This window comes from Gopherus evgoodei, chromosome 1 (genome assembly GCF_007399415.2).
Source record: "Gopherus evgoodei ecotype Sinaloan lineage chromosome 1, rGopEvg1_v1.p, whole genome shotgun sequence".
Lineage (NCBI taxonomy): Eukaryota > Metazoa > Chordata > Testudines > Testudinidae > Gopherus > Gopherus evgoodei.
The window spans coordinates 59,679,246-59,700,397 of record NC_044322.1 but is presented as its reverse complement, the minus strand read 5'-3'; the positions used below and the strand labels follow the sequence as shown (position 1 = coordinate 59,700,397).

Here is a 21,152-nt window from a genome sequence, read left to right as displayed (position 1 = left end):
CCTGATGGTCATACTTATACTCTGTTCCAGCAAACCTACTTACATCAAATATCTTGACAAAGCAGCTTTGAGGAAAATAAAGGTTCTAGTTTGAGCTATTGTTCTTTTCTAGTTCAGCTCTGTTCTCTTCTTCCCCTGGCAGTAATGGTAACAGCAGTAGCTGGAGCAGTCTTGGTTTAGAAGGAGATATGTATGAGGAGAATTTATCCTTTCCAACATCAGACAGGTTGGTCGAGTCCAAAAACTTAAACAGATAGGTTCCTCATAATTAATGCATGAAATCATCACTTTTGAAGATGAGGGGGATACAATTAATGTGTTAATCTGATACATTATCAGCGTGCTTTTTTCACTTAATCATGACAGTGAATTCATACTGAATGGATAAATTCTGCTGTGCTAAAATGCAAATATCTAATTGCAAAATAAAAAATACCTTTTGTGCATGTTCTGCTTTGCTAGTCTATAAATCGTTCGTTTGCTTTGTCATGCAGACAAGAGAGCTTGCTTCCTACAGGATTTCTGTTTTGTTTTTTCTTTTGCTTCAGCTTATGAAAACTTTTTGAATTGTTTTATAATGGAGTCTTTATGAATAATATAAGCTGAAAGAATGCAGTGAACTATTTTGTTTTTTGTAATGAAGCTAAAATAAACTTTCCTGCTTACTCAAAAGTAGAAACATGCTTTTTTTTCCTTTTTAAAATTCCTTAGAATTTTTTTTCATATTAAGGTAGGATTTCTTTATTAGTCTTTTTTAAACCTTGGGAACTTGTTAACAAACCCAATTGCAACATGAAATGGTGTAAGAAGCAAAGATGCTTTTTCATGGTCATATTCCTTTTCTCTTTAACACTCATCACTGATTCTTAGGATTGGCTCCACCCATCATGAATGTATTGGGTATCTGTTTATTCTTTGATATTTTATTTTTAAAATCCAGTGATGGAACAGAAGATAAAGATGAAGACCCCAAGAATGCTGTAGAAGGTAATGATGATTTCAGTACAGGTTGCTGTAACTGACTTTTGTAATTTACATGGGTTATTTTGGCAGTACACACACAGAAATGTGACAAGCCTGTAACACAAAGGCATTTAGATAGTACACATCAAGTAAGTGTAAAGAGATTGTTAATCTAGAGCCATTTAGAGTATGTCTACCCTGCATCTTGGAGGGAGCGTCCCAGCATGGCTCCACAAACTTGCAATAGCGGGGATTAGCATCCTAAAATAACTGTGTAGACGTTGCTTTGGTGTTGCTACTCAGGCTGGATCTTGGTGGGCTTGAGAGCCTGAGTTGCAGCATCAAACCATGTCTGCAGAGCTATTTTTAGCATGCTAGCAAAGCCCTGCTAGTGTGTGTTTGTGGACCCGGACTGGGAGGCTCTCTTCCAGATGCAGTGTAGATACACCTATAAACACTTTCTAATGCCCTTTAAACTATGGTATATGGAAAATATAGGTTACAGTGCTGTTCAGATAATATGTACCTTTATTCACTCTGTGTCTAGCTCATTGGAAGTGTAAATTCATGTGTGTCGTCATTCTGTGGCAGATATTAAATACAGGTGGTTTTAGCATTTCCACAAGGACTGTATTGAGTGCACATTGGCCCAGATTCTCTGATGTGCTTTTTCCTTTTACTGAAGCACAGAATAGGATCTGTCAGGGAATTTGTTACAGCTCATTAATTCTGAGGGTAACTCTGCACTGGCTCCAGTGTAGATGTGAGCCGCCAAAGGATTTTACACCAGAGAGGATAGCTAAAATACACCGTGCTCTGGGCATGCTCCTTTCCTGTCCCTGAGAAGGGCTGCTAGGATGATCAGAGGAATGGAAAACATACTTTGAGAGGAGACTCGCGGAGCTTGGCTTGTTTAGCCTAACCAAACGAAGGCTGAGGGGAGATATGACTGCAGTATAGATACATCAGAGGGATAAATATGAGGGAGGGAGAGGCATTATTTAAGTTAAGCACCAGTGTTGACACAAGAACAAATGGATATAAGCTGCCATCAACAAGTTTAGGCTTGAGATTAGACAAAGGGTTCTAACATCAGAGGAGTGAAGTTCGGAAACAGCCTTCCCAAAGGGAGCAGTGGGACCAAAAAACGCAAGTTTCAAAATTGAGCTTGGTGAGTTTATGGAGAAGGTGTTATGATGAGCTTGCCTACAGTGGCGTGTGGCCCATCTGTGTCTGCTAGTAACAAATATTTGCAACAGCCAAAACAGGACATTAAATGGAGAGGGCTCTGAGTTACTACATAGAATTCTTTCCCAGGTGTCTGGATGGTTGGTCTTGCCGACATGCTCAGGGTCCAGCTGATCACCATGTTGGGGTTGGGAAAGAATTTTGGGTCAGATTGGCAGAGATCCTGCCTTCCTCTGCAGCCTGAGGCACAGATCTTTTGCTGATTTAAGCTAGAGTAAATGGTAGATTCTCTGTAACATAAAGTCTTTAAATCATTTTGAGAACTTCAGTAACTCAACCAGAGGATATGGGTCTGTTACAGCAGTAGGTGGGTAAGATTCTGTAATGTATAGGAGATTAGACTAGATGATCATGTCAGTCTCTTCTGGCCTTAAAATCTATAGGTCTGTGAGCCGGGGCCAGATGAAGTATGGGGGCCTGTGTTAGAGCTGGTTATGACATTACTGTGCCAGCTGATACTCCCATGTATTGGGAAGATGTTTTAGATGGGACCACAAGGAGTTTGCTTACTGACAAGGCCTCCCAAGTGTGAAAGAATAAACCTCTAGTTAACTCTTTCCACTGGGGAGTGAATTTTGCTGTCCAACTTCAGAGTGACTTGATGTGGGGAAACATACTTTCTGATGTGGAATACAACCACGATCTTTTGAAAAAATAAATTAGTAAATGTTCAGGAAAAATAAAGAAAATTTGGTTAGCTATTAAACATCTGCAAGAATCTGAGGGAGATGATTGACTAAATTAATCCTGCTTCTCCCGTCTTTTATCTACACAGTTATCTTTTTAATAGCTAATACCTTTTGTGTAATGTAATCAAATTGTATTCTGCTCTGTAGGTATACTTCAGGGTCTTCAGTAATAAATTGTTAGATTTCCTTGTGTTTCCTACTTGATTGAAAGAGCCTTAAATTGTAGCATCACCAAGTGGCTTATAAGTAAAACAGTTCTTGATCTTTAACTTTTTACATAATTCCAAAATGTTTTCTAGAGTTTAATATATTACTCTTTTATTATGGAATTTTATGGTCCATTTTTCTAGTGCAGCTATTTCCATTTTACCAAGGTATCCGCTCATCATTCAGTGGAGAGAGTTGTTGTTTATTATCATTTTATTGCTTGCGTTCCGGCATCACCCAAAGACCACAATTAGGATTGTGACCCTTTGTGCATGCTGAGCAAACACACAGGTAGGATAACCCCTGCCCTGAAGAACATTAGAGTGTGTCACAGTATGTATCATATCAGTCACTAGTTCGGTCTTCTCTAAACTAAGGGATGGGTGAGCTAATATCTTTTGTTGGACCAACTTCTGTTGATGAAAGAGATAAGCTTTCAAGCCTATGCAGAGCTCTTCTTCTGGTTAGAACTCTGTGTTAGTGCAGAAGCTGTCTTTCTCGCCAACAGAAGTTGGTTCAATAAAAAATATCACCTCACCCACTTTCTAATGTGCTGGGGAGTGCTTGACCCCAGACTCCACCCCTACTCCTGTCCTTCCCCTAAGGCCCCCACCTCACCTCTTCCCACCCCTGCTCCACCCCCACCCACTTCTTCCCACCCCACCCCTTCCTTGCTCCCCCTTCTACTCCCCTTCCCGAGCCTCCTGCAGGCTGCAAAACAGCTGATTGCAACAGGTGGAAGGCGCGGGGAGGGAGGGGGAGGTGCTGATTGGTGGGGCTTGCTAGTGGGCAGGAGGCACTGAGGGGAGCAGGAAGTTCCAATGGCGGAGCTGCCAGTGGGTGCTCAGCACCCACCATTTTTCCCCACAGAGTCCGCACCTATGACCTCACCCACTTTGTCTCTTTAATATCCTGGGACTAGCACAGACACATCAACACTGCGAACATTCTCTAAGCTAATTTTATTAGAGGTACCTTTCCAGCTATAGGATTTCTGGGTGAAGGTCTTCAGTTTCCTCAGTTAATAATTAGCATGTAATCACTGGGCAAGTCCATCATATGTAGACATGTTACCACATCGTTTTCAATCCATTTGAGTATCAGGGATTTTCTGAAATTAGCATTTTCCTCCTATGACAAGTCAAGCTTCCAGGCATATAGCCAAATCATTTTTCCATTGCCTGCTAAATGCGTACCTACTATTAGTGCTTGGTTCCCCCATTGTCAGTTACACTCCTTTCTTTTCCTCCCAGAAAGCAGGCAGTCCTCTTCATTGCAAGATCTCTCTTCTCCCTTGCTGAGCTTTGCCACATTGGTGTGAATTTCAGTTAAATTGTGTGCTACAATAGAATTATATAAATTATAGGCTTTCATGGAATAGAAGCTAAACTGATATAAACTGTGTATTTTAATACAGGCATTTAATACAAATAGTCATATATCTGGGAAGAATGTAAGCCATACTTAGAGGAAGGGGGACTGCATTTTGGAAAGCCGTGGCTCCAAAAAGGGCGCAATGATCATCACAGATAACCAACTAAATATGAGCTGCCTTTGTGATGCTGTGGCAGAAAGGACTAACATAATGCTAAGTTATATTAATAGCGGAACATCAAGCAGGAATTGGGAGGTGGCTATTGCCTCTCTGTCTAGCATTGGTGAGATGACGTCTGGAATAGAGCACCTAGTTCTGGTACCTATACTTTAAAAAAGATCTTGAAAAATTGGAGATGACTCAGAAAAGAGTGGAAAGTATGGTTTGAGTTCTGGAAAAATGTGTGTCTCAGTGAAATGTTAAAGGAGCTCAGTCAACTTAGTGTTTGTATGGAAGGCTAAGAGGCAGTTTGATTAGTGTGTAATTTGTACAGAGAGAAGTTATATTATACTAAAGTACTATTTAATCTAGTAGTTGAGGGTTTAACAACAAGCAGTGGTTGGAAGTTGAAGTTAGCAAATTTCAGGTTGGAAGTAGAATGCAGATTTTTAACTATGAGAGCAATTAATCATTCAAACGTATTACCAGGGGATGTGGTAAATTTTCCATCATTTGGACTCTTTAAATCAAGATTAGATTTCTTTCTGCCTTCAGGTATGCTTTAGTTCAGCCAGAGGTTGTGGAGGAGTGATGCTTTCCCTTCACCATCCCAGCCTGTGTAGGAGAGTAGGACGCTTTCAGACCAGTGTTTTTTCTAATCTCTGCTACTTGATCAAAATATGTTTGTTAAAATGAGAGTTAAAAATCATTTATTTAATATATACATTCTCATTAAATATCTAGTTCACCTGTCTCAAGAGTCTGCGGTTGACTTGCAGATTTGACCATTTGCATTTTATTTTTAATATTAGGTGTGGGGCAGGTAGGAAAGGCATTGCTAATAGTGAATGTTGACATGGAACCACATATGGTGGACCCCCAGCTGAGAACAACCTTGCAGTGGCTGGCAGCTTCCGAAACAGAGGTATCTGAGCTTCGTTTTCATGATACTGCTACGAAGGAATTCATTCTCGTGAGTACTGTGGTGTTGCCATGTGGTTGCAAAGTGTGATTAGATTTTTTATAGTATTTATTATCTGTTTCTGCTGCATTTGCCAGTGAAGTACGAGGTATTCAGAAAAATTGCTCAATTGTTTTAATCCTTAGAGAGAGTGAGAGCCTGTTTGTCCCTGAATATAGCATATACAGAATTGTATCAAGTGCTCAGTTAACCATATATTTTAATGACTTATTTCATTTAAATTTAATCAAAAGCAGATAAAATATAAGAGCTTCCCTTTAACTGAATAGACTGCATTTTCAAGCATTATTTTTGCAGCATTTGTTTCAGTTAGCAAAAAATTGACCCTTGCCATTGCCAAGATGTTATCCGCACAAGTGAACTTTAAATTGCAATTATTTGGTTTATAGAAGGGATCGACAACCTTTCCAAAGTGGTGTGCCGAGTCTTCATTTATTCACTCTAATTTAAGGTTTCGCGTGTCAGTAATTCATTTCACCATTTTTAGAAGGTCTCTTTCTATAAGTCTATAATCTAGAACTAAACTATTGTTGTATGTAAAGTAAATAAGGTTTTTAAAATATTTAAGAAGCTTCATTTAAAATTAAATTAAAATGCAGAGCCCCCTTTTCAGTGGCCAGGACCCTGGTAGTGTGAGTGCCACTGAAAATCAGCTCGCGTGCCGCCTTCGGCACACATGCCATAGGTTACCTACCCCTGGTTTATAGCTTAGTTTAATATGTTGATTGTACAAATCTCATTACAGTTGTGAATGTACATTTATTAGCAACAGAAGAAAAAATTACACTTAAAATCAAGTTTAAATAGAAGTTAATTTTCATTCCGGAGACTATGATAAAGCAAATAGTTAGTTTGAAGAAAAGGCTTAAAATAAATTATCCACATTTTCCTATTTAAACAGTTTTTTGATTGTGTGTTTGTACACCATGCATTTATTATGTAACCAAGAAGAATGAAGGTTAAAAGAAGCCCAGGGTTTTGCATGTGCCTTTGGGGAGAGCCAAAGTATTGTAAGAGGGACTAACCTGGCGATCCCTCCACTTCTGATAGGCTTTAAAAATGTGTTCCTCTTATTGTTATGATTATGCAGTGACAATTACGCCTATTCATGATTAAATACTGTATTAAATGTACAAATATGTTAAATTACAGTCTTCTGAGTCACCTTTGAGAAGACAGCTGCCTTTGGGAAATAGTGGCTTTTAGCAAGTTTGGGAAATGTAACCACAAAATTAGTGTGCTATAAAAAGTGAATCATTTAATGAAAGCGTGGACTTCTTTTGTTTCCAAGTAGTGAGACTGGTAAGAATGGTGTCCTGTCAAGTGTTCTACTTTTCATGCTGTTGACATGTAAAGAGAGAGATTACCCCTTAACATAATGCCATTCATCCTAGAATGAAGCTCTTGACAAGATAATTTGTGATAACTGTATTTATATCTAAGAAAGCATAAGACTACTGTGTTTTGGCTCATTTCGATTGCTAGATATGTTGACATTTCAATCTAATTAGTGCTTCGTGAAGTTCAAGCAGCTAAAGCAGTTGTTTTGTACTGTCTCAGGAAAAGCAGGTAGATGGAAAAACCAGTTTTTATTTCTAAACTCTTTGTGTGGAAAAACTCATGTACTGATTTAAAGAACTCCAAAAGATTGCAGAATAATTAATAGGCATATTGAAAAATGTGTATTCAGTATTCCATTTCTTGAAGGTAGATAAAAATAATTTAAATGACAACATAAAACTCTTATTTCTAATGAAAATCAAAAATTAGGAGTAAGAGTGAATTTTATGTCTACTGTGAACTTAAAAAGGGATCTTATCAAGAGGATTTATCTTCTGCATTCTGTTTGCCTCCATTAGCTGTGGAGATGTTTTCCAAATTTCATTTCATTTTCCTGTTGTGTTTGTCAGTTTCCTCAGTGCTTTAGGGATAGTTTTTCACTGCTCAATTGTCATATGCATGATTCAAAGCCCGTTCAAGTTCTGTGATAGTCTTTGCATTGAATTGAATGGGTTTTGGATCAGACCCTATACTCCTGCTTGGGAATCTGTTTCGTTTCATCTATCGTTCTTTCCCTTCCTTTCATACTTTTTTTATTATAACTTGTTATTTTAAGCATTTATATAGCACCCATGGCATGCTGATGGAACCCATATAAAAGCCTGTATTTATAGTAATACTTCTTGTACCGAGTGAACATGAGAGTCAGGGAAAGATTAGCTGAATGGTAGAAGCCTCTGCATATTTAGCACCTCTCTCTTTTACCCTCATCTCTTTACCTACTCTGATTTTCTTAGGTGTCAGACTTGGAGTACTAATACTTGAATTCTCACAGGAAGGGATCTGGATGATCTGGTGTTAGAATAAATGTTGGCTGAACGTGCATTTATCTTTAGATACCTCTTGTATTTAGAGGAACGCTCTAGAAAAGAGGTGAATATACACTCCTAGACATTCTGGAGAGCGGCAAGACAGTACATATGGCTTATCCATATGACACTGCCACTTCTCAACTTTAAGATGACACTGAATTAACATACAACTTGCAGGTGTTACGTTCCCAGATCACGGATGGTTTTCAAACCTGGGCTTTATTAAACTTAGAATAAAACTCCAAACTAACACAATTTTTGCAATCCCCACTCCAGCATAGTCTCAGTAGACCACACGTTGTTTCCCAATTGTGTAATCATTAATCTCTTCGGCAGAGCTTCAGACCCCTAAAGGGATAGGACAATAGATGTAAGTGACAGGGCTCAGGTAAACATAATCCTAGCATGCCATTATGAGTGCTACAATGGGAGGTAGTAGTCACACAGTCCAGAAAGCATCAGAATATGGATTGACTATTGAAACCAGATATTGTATATTGCTTAAGCTTTTCCAGTAACTTATTTTGAAGCAGGTTGAAATATTTGAATTACCACAGGTAAAAAATTAGAATACTGTAGTAACATGTTGGGTGAAATCAAATGGGATAACAATGGGGAGTCAGAGATTATACTGGGGAAATAGAGTGCCTCTCACAGATTTATAACCTTTTCATGTACCATGTGAGATTTATGCTTGAACTTAACTAACAAACGACGACCAGGTCAGTCTGGTCCAATAACACTTATCATCTTCCTATGGTTTGAAGCAAGGTAGCATCAGTGTCATTTCTGGATAACTCAGAAAACTGTCATCAGAGGATTGAAGGTTTGGAGGATGAAAGATTTTCTAAAGTGATTCTTAAAATTTCATTTGTTCTTATTCATCTGGACTTCATTCCTGTTATAGTTTGTGTGGACAGTTTATCCAGAGCCCCACTTCAGAATCAGGGCATTAATCTTAATTTCGAGGTTTCCTTAAAAAATCAAACAAAAAAAACCCCTTGATTCCTATGCACAGTTTCTTCATCTGTAAAATTGGAAAATGCTGCTTATCTGGCTTCTCAAAGCACTTTATGTAGTACTGCATAAACGCTAGTTGTTGTCGTTTATTATTTATTAACATTATTTCATAGAATCATAGACTATCAGGGCTGGAAGGGACCTCAGGAGGTCATCTAGTCCAACCCCCTGCTCAAAGGAGGACCTAATCCCCAGCTAAATCATTTCTTCAAGATATGATGATTACCCTCCATAAAAACATTTTTAAGATTCCCAACAAACAATCCTATATATTAACCAGTAAACACCAAGCATACTGGTCCTAATTCTAGGACCTAGAGCAGGGGTAGGCAACCTATGGCACGTGTGCTGAAGGCGGCACGCAAGCTGATTTTCAGTGGCACTCACACTGCCTGGGTCCTGGCCACTGGTCTGGGGGGCTCTGCATTTTAATTTTATTTTAAATTAAATTTTAAACATTTTAAAGACTTTATTTACTTTACATACAACAATAGTTTAGTTATATATTATAGACTTTTATAGAAAGAGACCTTCTAAAAATATTAAAATGTATTACTCGGCACACCACTTCTGAAAGGTTGCTGACCCCTGACCAAGAGTAACTCCTTTGATTTCAATTCTTTCAGTGAATTAAAAACACCAAACTTCCAAACTTCCAAACTCTGTGCATTTCACTTCTTTATTTTGTATTTATTCTGTTTGCTGCTTTTGTGCCTATGAACAGGGCCCTATTGTGCTAGGTTCTGTACAGTAATGGTAGAGTACTAGTATGTAGTGTAGTAGACAGTTCCTGCCCTGAAGGTGATATAATATAAATAAGATTTAAAACAGGACAGTGTTTTAATCCCACAAGGTCTGTTTATAAAGATTATGATGTAGTTGTTTAAATACAGTATTGGGGGGGGTGGTGGATTGTGGGCATACAAGCTGATTTTCAAAAATAGGTGCCTAAAAGTTCATGCCTCTAAATCTTTATTTAGGTACTTAAGTTACCTACTATTCAGAAGTACACAGCACAGCCCCAACTTGAATCCTAATGTATAAATAGAAGTACTTCTGAAATAGCCCTCAGGTGAGATGCCCCTGAATTGAAATTGACAATCCTTGACACCAAGAGAACAGAGCAACTCCTACTAAAAGATCTCATGAAATCTGAACATATGACCTATATCCTTCCCCTTTTGGGCTTACTGTGTTGGGGCTTGTCACAGTGAATTTAATACACATTAGATCAGGCCCTTAACTAATTAAAAAAAGGGGGAGGGAAATCAAATTTTTGATTTAATCAAGTTTGTTTTTTTAACCAAATGATAACTCACTTAATGAAAACAACTCTCATCTCCGTATCATGCACACTTAATAAAGCTACCATATCCCTTTTCTGTAAACCCAACAAAGAATCCATTATTCTTAACACTTGCTATCAGTCATCAAATGCAGTAACAGGAAGCTCAAGAGAGTTCTGGAAAATGCACAATTTTAAAAAAAGACAGTGAGCAATATAAATAGTTCTAATAAACATGACAGTCATTTATAGAGGGAAAAATAATTACCACTGCTGACTCAAAGGAACAAAATTGAACCTAACTATTGGAGTCCTGGCCTCCATCCACCCATTTAAAAATTCCTCATTTCTGCTTGAGTAAACTGAAATATATAGCTGTTCTAATGACAGTAGGAAGTAGAATAGTCTGATGAAGAAAGTATGGGCTTGACCTTTGAACCCTGAATTGAAACAATAAGATTTAGAAGAGCCAGATGCCGTCTTTGCGTCTTTGTTTTATTATATTTTTACTTTCCCAGTGTATGAATTCCAAAAACTGATAAAGCGTTTACAATATATTTTTACTTAATCACTAGAAAATAATCCTGTTTAAGAATGTCAGCCAAATTTATGTTTGGATTATGACAAATGAGCAGCCTCACTTCTGGAATCTTCATGAAATAGTTATGCTGTATAATATAAAACTTAGTGTGGTCACTCTGCATTATTTTAAATCTGATGCCCAGATATTTTTTCGACAGTTTAGTCAATTTTTGCATGTATATGTGCATCAGAGTTGTGTCCTTGTAGGATTCTATAGGATATACCGGTAATAAAAAACCTATACAATTAAATAATTCTACAGATTTAAACAGTAATTTCTTAGAACGCTGTTGGCTTCTTTCCGGTTGAATTCTGTAGGAATTTTACATGAGGAATTTTGCTCAGGTTAGTGCATTAAAGAGAGCACTCCCTGTTAGAGCAAGTATTTGATTTTCCTATTTGTTTTTCTATTGGGGTCTGAAAAAGAAAAAAAAAATCAGTTTGGTTTTCTTACCAAAATTAAGAACTGACTTTTTTTTGGTTTGGGTCAAATGAACCATTTTGTTTGATCAGAAACTGAATTTTTGTTTTGTTTTCCATAGGCTGTTTTTATGTGGTTTTCAGCTGTTTGTTTATTTGGGGGGGAGGGGGGGTTAACTGAGCTAAATGAAATGCTGTTTCAAAGTGAAAAGGTGAAAAAACGTGTTATGACTTTTTTGAATTTTTTTTTTCTTTTTTTTTGGTTGGCCATAACTGTTTTCCAAATTCAACATCATTTGCTAATAGTTTCCCTGCCTCAAAAAATTAAATTTAATATTTGTCAGTTTTTAGTATTTGCCCAGGTCTACTCTCCTCATTTAGACAAGAGTGGTAGATGTGCTATAAGCCTATTTCTTTTGTATTTTAACTTCCTCTTGATGTGGAATATTTGTTAGAGAGGGGATTCAAGCTGGACTAGCAGCCTTCATTTACTGAAGACAAGCATGGATGAGCTAAATGTAAAGAAAAACAATGAGTGCAATGGTGGAAGAAACCAGAATAAAAGGTTGTAAAACTTGAGGCTTGTAAAACATGTTAATTTGTTACTGTCTCCCAGTGCTTAGTATATATCTAATATATGAGGATTCCTGGTTCAGACCTCTGAGGGAAAAGTAGTTTCCAACTACACTTACTCTGCTTGTAAGTGGAAGTTCAATTTATACTTTTTGTTTGTTTTCTTTGGAGACATTGAAATTTCCTAACTGGAGACTGTTTTCCATTGAGGGCAGAGTGTATATATACCAACCAAACCACACTATATGTTGTGAAAGGAAAATCCACATCCTTATATTAATCCTTAATTTTGTCTTTTACAGTATTACATGTGTACTGTTGAGGGTGGTGGCAAATGTATTAATCTTATGTTCAGAATTTCCTGTTTTCTGCAACCCCCATGAACCACAGACCACATTGCTGTGGGACCATATCACTTGAAAATATCACTTCCTTGAGAAGAAATTTTTATGGAAACTAACTTAAAAAAAAATTTGGTCCTTGAGGAAGTTTTGTTTTTATAGCTGTGGAATAATGTTTAACTCTTCACAGCTGGTTTTCTAATAAGAACCGATGTTTCAAGGAGAATTTTCATAACTGTCAGTCATTCACGCTATTTATTTCACTAACAAATATTTTGTTGTTGTTTCTCTAGCTTTCAAAAAGACTGAGAGAGAGAGGCTGGAAAGTGGGAGATCTCTTGCAAGCAGTGCTGAAATACTGTGAAATGATGGAGAAGATGTCTGATGGGGATAGACTTCTGAATAAACCTTTATTTGGCTGGCTTCTGGAAAATGTCTGAAAAATCCAAAGACCCAATATTCTTCCCTTCATTCCTCCTTTAGAAGGAGACATGAAGGACAAAGATGTATAGCGTTAAAATTTAACTGATGAATGGTCTATTAACTGTCAACATTTTAAGAGGCTTTGGGGTGAAAGTAAATATAGCAGTTCTGTAAGTATTTTGTGACGCTGTATACGGTATGTTTATCCAGTGCATATCTTCATAATTGATATCAGGGTATTGTGTCCATCCACGCATATTTGTATATACTGCTGTGTTCAGACTATAGAATGTGTATGACGAAAGATCTTATCCATGGACAATAGTTGACAAGTGATAAAACAGGTTATGCAGGGATTCCCACTGTATTGGTATAGTTTATAATCTGAGGCATACCATATTAATAGCATTATTAAGTTTGAATTGCTAAAGAAACATGTGTCAATTTTACATGCAACCATTTTTATTGCAAATTCTATGTTTTGAAGCATTTTGATATGTTGGTATGACATACTAATGCATTAAAAATAGCAAGTACTTGGAGATTTTCCTCTTGGAATTTTGCCATCTTTTCAGAAAAACAGTTCCTTATCCCTAATCCTCCACAGATAAAGGATTTTTGTGTCACAAACTGACCTTCTGAATAAGGACCACATTAAAATAGTAAATTTTCTTAAAATATAAAGAGAAAAGTTTTTTGCAAATTGTCATTTTTCTTCAATAACTTTTGCTAAAATTCTTGCTTTAAAGGAAGCCATTCAATCAAGTCTTTTAACAAATGGAACTGTGAGTTTGGTTACTAATGCTGTCTACTTGTCCTGTGGTTGAAGGGTTTGTCTGTGTCTTTACATGCCTATTGGTTTATAAGTGCCAATAGTTCATCTTCTTTTGTTTTACGGACCCTTTAGGGGATAAAGTGTTCCCTGACGAATACCAGGATGCTGTGTAAAAAGTGATGTCATTGCAAGAGAATAATGAGGCCTTATCTATTTTGGGTGGCTATAGGAATTTAAACATCCAGCTGACTTGAAAGGACTGTAGCTGTTTAAATCACCAAATTTAGAACCAGATCCTGAGAAGTTGAGAACTAACAATGGAAATTGCATATGCTCAGCAACTCTCTCAATTTCATCTTTGGTTATAGATAAGGGTCCATGCATAGGGCTGGTGAACCCACCAGCAATTTCCTTGCAGTGCCATTGTGCTTTGAAAAAGTATGCGAATGCTCATCTTTTATCCATTACAGTAATCTGTAAAAAGACCACCCCCCGCCAACATTGGAATATATATAAAAAGTTAATATATACAACCTAGACCTCTGACACCAGTTTAAATTTCCAGTTTCTAATGTCTGCCCAAGTACTGTTACCCGAGTTTAAATTCATGTTGCTGTATCATCTCATTAATTGAAAAAAACAGTTGGTGCCTCATGGCAAAATTTAAAAAAAATCTATTTAGAGATCATTTTGTTTCATATGGGCAATTTGATCTAGTTGATTTAAGCATAGCACAAGGAGACAGTTCTAATCCTAGTTTTGCTTCTGATTTGCTGTGTGCCCTTGCCCAAATTACTTAACTTCTTTTGTCTTAAGTCCCCCAATGTGTATAATGCAACTAATGACCATTGTTTTTACAGTGCTTTGAAAATATGAAGAATTAAGGTTTGTTGTTTTGTCATCCTCCCCAAGCCCCACTCCTCTCCCTCCCCAAAAAGGATATTTTTCAGGGGCTTTTGTTTTCCTGGTATGTGTGCATGTTTGTGGTTGGTCGATTGTCTTTTTTTTTTGTTGTTGTTTTTTTTTCCCCAGAACATTGGCTCTTTCTGCTTAGTCCTCATTTGAACCAAGCTCTGTTTGTGACCTCTCCTGGTTGCCAGAGCAATCAATAGAATTATCACAAATAGAAAATTTCGTGGGAATCCTTATCCTGAACAAATCTGATTGACATACTCTGCCTGTTAATGAGGAAAATTGTCTTCTATTCTAAAGTGAATCAAATTTGTTGGTCTCTAAGCTGCCACAAGTACTCTTGTTCTTTTTCCATAAACTAGTTAATTTAAACCATTCCCTTCAGCATACAAGTGTAATGAAATGAAAACTCACCGTGAATGAGACAGTGGGCCAAATGATGATCTCTCAAACCAGAGCAAATCTGAAGTATCTCCAGGATTTAGACCAATTTAATAGAGCAGAATTCATCCCATTATGTGTACTGTGTGTATGTATTGGCATACTAAAATTAGGGAAACTTGTTTTGGTTATTCTTTAATTTTAGATTGATAGAAATATATGCAATAGCTGCACTGTTCCAGAATACCATTTAGTAACCAAATTATAAATATATCTTTTGGTAAGAAGGGTCCCTCTATAAAATAACAGTGAAAATGACAGTGTTAAAACAAATATATTTTCTCTTCAAATTTGTAAAACAAGATGCAAACAAAAGCTTTAATATTAGGATTTTTAAAAGGCATTTCTAACAAGCCCATATGGTAAAATGCCATTAGCAAGATCTAGTATTTCTCTTTCAAAATGAGAATACAAAATAACTCAAGCCTTTTAAAATGTTATATAAATAGTACATCTCTCCTTGATGCTCTTTGAGCTAAAAAATCACCATTCCAGAACTTATGTCTTTCAAAAGATGTATCCGATTTTGAATGTTACATTTTTCTAATGTAACTGTATCTATGGGACCTCTTCTCTAAAGAGATGCTCAGACTTGGGAAGATGGGAACGCAGTAAGTAGTAAACATTGTCACCAGCACGAGAGGAGCTAGTATTTGCATTAGCTATTTACAAAGCATTATTTGAAGGAATAAAATATTGGTTTCAGAAATTTGTGTTGTTTTTGGTTTAGTTTAACAATTTCAGCTTTTCAGCAAGAGCCACTACTGTCAAATTTATACTGTATTTGAGCTTTGAAGAGGCAGGTACAGTGTCTGACCACTGTAGTCACTTTATTTTGTACCATCTTTGTACATTCCTGTTGTATAGTTGGAGCTGTAGTTCTAGAGGGTCGTTGTTCTTTGTAATGTCTGAATAGTATTTAAAACCAACCTTTATTGTTGTTAGCTGTAACTGCTGCTTTTTTGGTTACTTATGCATTCTTATGATAATTAACAGCCCAGTTCAGTGACTCAGTTGTATACGAGAAGCAGAGTGAATAACTTTAAATGTTTATGTAACTATACTAAATGAATGCAATATAAAGGTCTTGTACTGTAAAAAAGTGACATCTTTTGCCATTTTAGTAATTTGATAATGTATTCAGTTACCAGATTATGAACTTCAGGTTGCACTAAATTTGTCCTTGTTTTTCACAGTGGCTTCAAATAAAATAAACACATCTTATGTGCTTTCAAGAGAACTGTCATTTATTGTAATCTCTTAGAATTTTCTTCTTTTCTTTTCAGCTCTCACAAACTAGGTAGGATTGGTCCTGGTTATGTGAAAGAATTCAAAGACTGGGACAGTAAATAATGCTAGTGCAAGAGTAGATGGCCTTCTAACTGAGTTAGCACTAAATCGGTGTCCCATCAGGATGTTAAAAAACATGGTAGTGCTCTCCTTGGCATGAGGGGTGAAAACCAAGGTTCTGACCGCTTGTAGTAAAGATCTCATGGTCCTTTTTATGAAAGTTAGCGAAGTTAATGCTGGTTTTCTTGCCAAATTCCAGGTTGAGAATTGCATCCTGCCCACCTAAGTTCCCCTACGCTTGTCAGTTCAGTACAGTGTTCTTCACATCTTGTTCTAAACAGTCGTGTAGTGTTGTGTGCTTAGCAGCTCCTTAAAGTGTTGACAGTTCAGTGCTGGGTGAAGTGATTCCTGCATAGATTGTGCAGTGTTTGGGGAATCCTTACAGATGAAAGACTGCTATGGAGTCTTCAGGATAAATGCAGAAAGATATGTGGTAATGAAAATATATGCATATGTATATTGATTAAAGATACTTAATTGATCTGGTCTTCTGTGAACTAATGTTGGTTTGCTTAACTTGTCAGATAAGGAATTGCTTTATTGTAAACTACATCAAAGTGACTTAGACTGAGCTAAATTCAAAGACACAATGTGGAGAATGAGTCAGATACTCAAGGAAGAAGTAAATTACATGAACATTTTTGTTGCTATACTAACACATTGAAAACGGTTCTTTTGAGGAGCAAGAAGTTGGGGGGGTTGGTTTCACAATTTAAAAAATATATAATTTTAGCCCCAAAACCCCCCATGTTTGAGTATTGAGTTGGATATTCTTGTGTGTACTTGATAGTTTCATTTGGTAACATTCTTTGCTTCAAGAAACCCATTAGAAGGGAGACTTTTATGCTTTTGATTGTTTCACGTTCATCTGAATGGAAATCTCTACTGAATGGCTTGAAAATATATTGTATGCACTCTTGCTTCATTACATGGTAAAAAATAAACAGGACTAAAAGGAAATTTGGTGGGGATGAGTAAGGAAGATATAGTTATGATTTGGAGATTTTTCTTGCCTCTAGGAACTTCTTTGTAAAAGATTTTGGTTCTCTCTGATTTCTGCTCAGCTATGTAACTACATCAGGTCAGTCTGGCAATGTCTGTCTAATCTAGACATACTAAAACTTCTGTTGTCCTCAGTTACTCCATACCATTCCACTAGCACGTACCCTGCTCCCGCTTCTTACACATCGCTTGTTTCCTTGCTGGCTTCTCCCCAGTCCATAGCTTGAGCTCCCAATGTGACGACTTCCATGCTGATTACCACCCTGAGGATCAGATTGAGAGGTGGCCAGGGAAGTGTCATCCTAGGACTGCAGGCTGAGGTTGAAGAATGATGCTCTGACTGCTACCTTGGGTAGCTATCAAATGCCTGGTAGTCTCCCTCCGCATCACACCCCCGATCAAGGCAGGTTGCAAAGTCTGTGAACCTCAGAAACAAGGGAACTATCTATGACAAGCGTGAGACCATTGTGAGTGGTAACAAGAGCCTTCTTAGTGACTGGCCTCTGATCCTGGAGCTCGTTTCCACAATAGTTAAGAAGGACCATGAATCAAGGCCTTCAGGAGAAAATAATCAGATTCTTCTCTTCAGCACTGTTTTCAAGAAAAATAATAAAGAGCCTTCTTCCTGTTTGTGGAAAAGGTGGCAGAGATGGGATTATTTGTTTAATCCATGTTTTGGATGCATGTAGTTGTATAACTACTGAGATGGATTAGAGTACTGATGACAGGGTATACTTCTTCTGCCTGTTTCTTATTACTGTGGTATCTTCTCTCACATCAACTTCTCTATCCACAGCCACACTTCCCAGGCTCACCCTCCAAAAACCCTGTGGCCAGAACACTTCACTTGTCCACAAGGGTACCTCCTTGTTCACACCTACTTCGTTTGTGTCATTGTCCCCATCTGATCAGCACTGTTGTCTTCACACTGTTTTTTTCCTGACCGCAGCTTGTTGTCCTGATGTGACTCCCACTCTGCTGATTCTTGGCCAGCGGGAGTGGTTAAAAACCAACAACTGGGGAGACTGTTCAGTTGGGAGGATAAGCCATGAAAGGAGGTCATCTCCCAGAAACCATCAAGCAGCAAAGTAGAAGAAGCAACCTAAATTATAGCTTTTTTCCCCCCGCTTAAAAAAAAAAATCTGGTTGTTTAGGTTTGGGATCTGTTTCGTTACTGTCAAAACTCTGAAATTTTATGCTGACCAGCAAGCATGGCTAAGTAGCTACAGAAATATAATGTAAATTTAACATACTGTATTGTTTGCACAGACCAAGCGTATTTGCTGTGCTGTATGGAAGCTGCTACCCTGCATAGACACAAGACCAGACTCACCCTGCTATTAGCAGGCACAATTCCAGCAAAATCAGTAGAGTTGCTTACGTTGTCTCAGTTTGGACCATAATGTTTGATAAACTGGATATGATTTTTTATTTACTTGTCATTGGAAAAGGGTATGTTTTCGCGATTTGTCACCTCTTCACCTTATGCTGTCAGCAGACATTACAGCCAGATTGGTTAACCACACAAACTCAGTCATGCTTTTCCTTCTCCTCCAAGAATGTTAGTGTAATATGAACAGAAATACAGTAAAGGGCTAACTGACCATCTTGTCACCATGGAAACCCTAGATTCACAGGAGATAAATCATGTTTCCTTTGAAGAGTGGAATATAAAAGAAATGACCAAGCAAGAAACTCTCCATGGAAAATAAACTGAGGAAGAAGCTAATTGTAACATAATTGCCTGGGGAAATCACTTCCAGAGACAGAGTAACATTTATTAACTGCTACGTTAAACGGAACTCTTTAAATTTATTCTATTATGTAACATATCCATTAATTATTAAAACTAGTTACTTTTAATTAACATGTAATAAATTCATTTGAGTTTTAAAGGAACTATGCTGTAGCATCTCCATAGCAACACAAGGGTGCACATTTCAGACACCATTGATTTAGGAGCTAACTGAACTGACATCTCAATTTAAAGTTGAAATCCGGAGAGCAGAAAAAATTCGGTTGCTCTTAACATTGGGGTGGGGTGGTTGGAGTAGTGAAAGGGTTAAGCTGGAACATCTTGACTGGCCTCATAAATGTTGGCATCTTCAGTAAAACCTCTCTCTTCCTGTGACTGCCTGAGAAAATAAAGAGGTGGGTGTTGGAAATTCCCAAAAGAGTCTGGAGGGGCCTCCTTAATATGATCAAAGAGCTTTTGAGAAGCTGTTTGTAAGGCTTCTTATAGACCTAGCTTTAGAGGCGAACTCATGATCATTTTTGATTAAAGATATTTTTTCCTTTTCCTTATACTGTCTTTTTGTGTGCTGTTGGTGTGCATGCTTACCTTGTAGTTATGGTATGCTTAGACTTAAACTTGTTTTATATTTTCCTTCAATATAATAGCTTTCTATAATGATAGAGAATAATTATTTGAGTAAAGGAAGCATTCCTATGCTAACCACCCACAGAACATGCTGCCATAATATAGATGAATTGGCATATAACCCTTAGCCCTCTATACTCATGTTAACAAAATAAGGGCTGTTTAGTAGCATCATTCTTTTTTAATTTTCTATTTTAAAACCTAAACACCGGATTCCCTAATTAAGATGAGGTTTCCATCATCCTACCAAAAATGCATGTGTTATCTACTTAATTTAAATAGCAAGGGCTTTACTCGTTATATTACCCTAATGATCCAGACATCTCAGTTCATTTAAAGGTAGATTAATTTCCTCACAGGTGTCCTGTGTTTACAGCTCCCATGTGCGAATACACAGTCATGCAATAAATCTGGTATCTGTAGCAGGGTGACTAATCTCCAGGCAATCAAGGGGATAGGTGCTGCATATCTCAAACCTTTCTAAAGATAGCTGCCATGCACTTTATGGCTCAGCGTTTCTGTCATTATTGGAAGGGAAGAGAGAAACATAAATCCAACCTCATTTTTAATTATATTGTAATGGGATTCCTTTAGCTAGGTTTCAGGCAGGGCTGTGTGGTTTGAGAGATGTTGGAGGATGTGTGTGTCCGGGGCAGGGAGAGGTGCATACACACATACAATCAGAATTATATGTTCCATACTACAAAAATGAATCCAGATTACTGGGTAGAAGGAGAGAGAAGCCAAGGACAGATGGAAGGTTGGAGAGCTGCTTAATTTCCACTATGCCTGAACAGCAAGCAGCATTGCCAACTCTTGCAAGTTCCACAATGTGATGTTTTTCTTTAACCCCCACCTTTTGTAATCTCACTTTTCTTTTTTAAACGAAATTTCTAGCCAACATGGTTGTGGAGAAAAACTTGAAAATGTAAACCAAGTGCATATAGAAACCAGATGCCCAGAGAGAGAACACAATTTATTATTTTTTTAAAATCTCATGGCTTTAAAGCCAGTCTCATGATTTTTTTTTGGTGTCCTGACTTGTAATTTTTGAACACGTGAGTTTGTCAATAATAATCCAGCACATCTCTTTCTCCTGGATTTTGTACAGTGTCACCTTCGTTGTTGTAGCACCCATAACTTTAGCACCAACAGCGGCTGCATTGTTAAAAGTCTGGAGATTTTTCACAGAAGTCTTGAGAAATTTCCTAAAAGCCTGAGGTCCCATATGACCCTTTTCCAGCATGCACCATTCTCCAAAAGACATATCTGTGTTATATGCAAAGTCTGGCAGGTACTATCACCTGTAATCTTGTTCATATCTAAAACACAGGGCTGGTCCCTATATGTATCCCACATGTGAGTATGCATGTGCACCATACACCTGAGACCAGAAAATATTGCATATAGTGTCATTGGTCCACACCTATGCCTTGAATCTCCTCTTGCTCTGCACTGAAGGTATAAGGGAAGTGTGGACTGACCACCTCTCCAGTTCCTCCTTTCCACTGCATGCCCTGAGTCAGAATCCCCTGTGGCTGGATTTATCATTGTGTTGTCTTCATCTCGGTAACTATAATTATATATAGTTTGTTAATGTTTTATAGTATTCCATAGTGTATCATAGGTTAGTTTTTCCCAAGCCTGGGGACC

General features: G+C 37.5%; 1 protein-coding gene across 6 annotated transcripts in view; it reads left to right on the top strand.

Moving 5' to 3' along the window:
• AKAP11 (A-kinase anchoring protein 11) overlaps positions 1–16,000 on the top strand; it is a 62,563-nt gene extending 46,563 nt beyond the window's left edge. For 3 of the 6 annotated variants that reach the window (XM_030565785.1, XM_030565766.1, XM_030565775.1), the window contains 4 exons: positions 143–226; positions 941–987; positions 5,454–5,614; positions 12,510–16,000. In XM_030565785.1, coding sequence (XP_030421645.1) covers positions 143–226; positions 941–987; positions 5,454–5,614; positions 12,510–12,656 — 439 coding nt within the window. In that variant the 3' untranslated portion in view covers positions 12,657–16,000. The remainder of the gene's footprint in view (positions 1–142; positions 227–940; positions 988–5,453; positions 5,615–12,509) is intronic. The other 3 variants (XM_030565794.1, XM_030565803.1, XM_030565814.1) reach the window with 3 other exon arrangements.
• Positions 16,001–21,152: the final 5,152 nt, after the last annotated feature.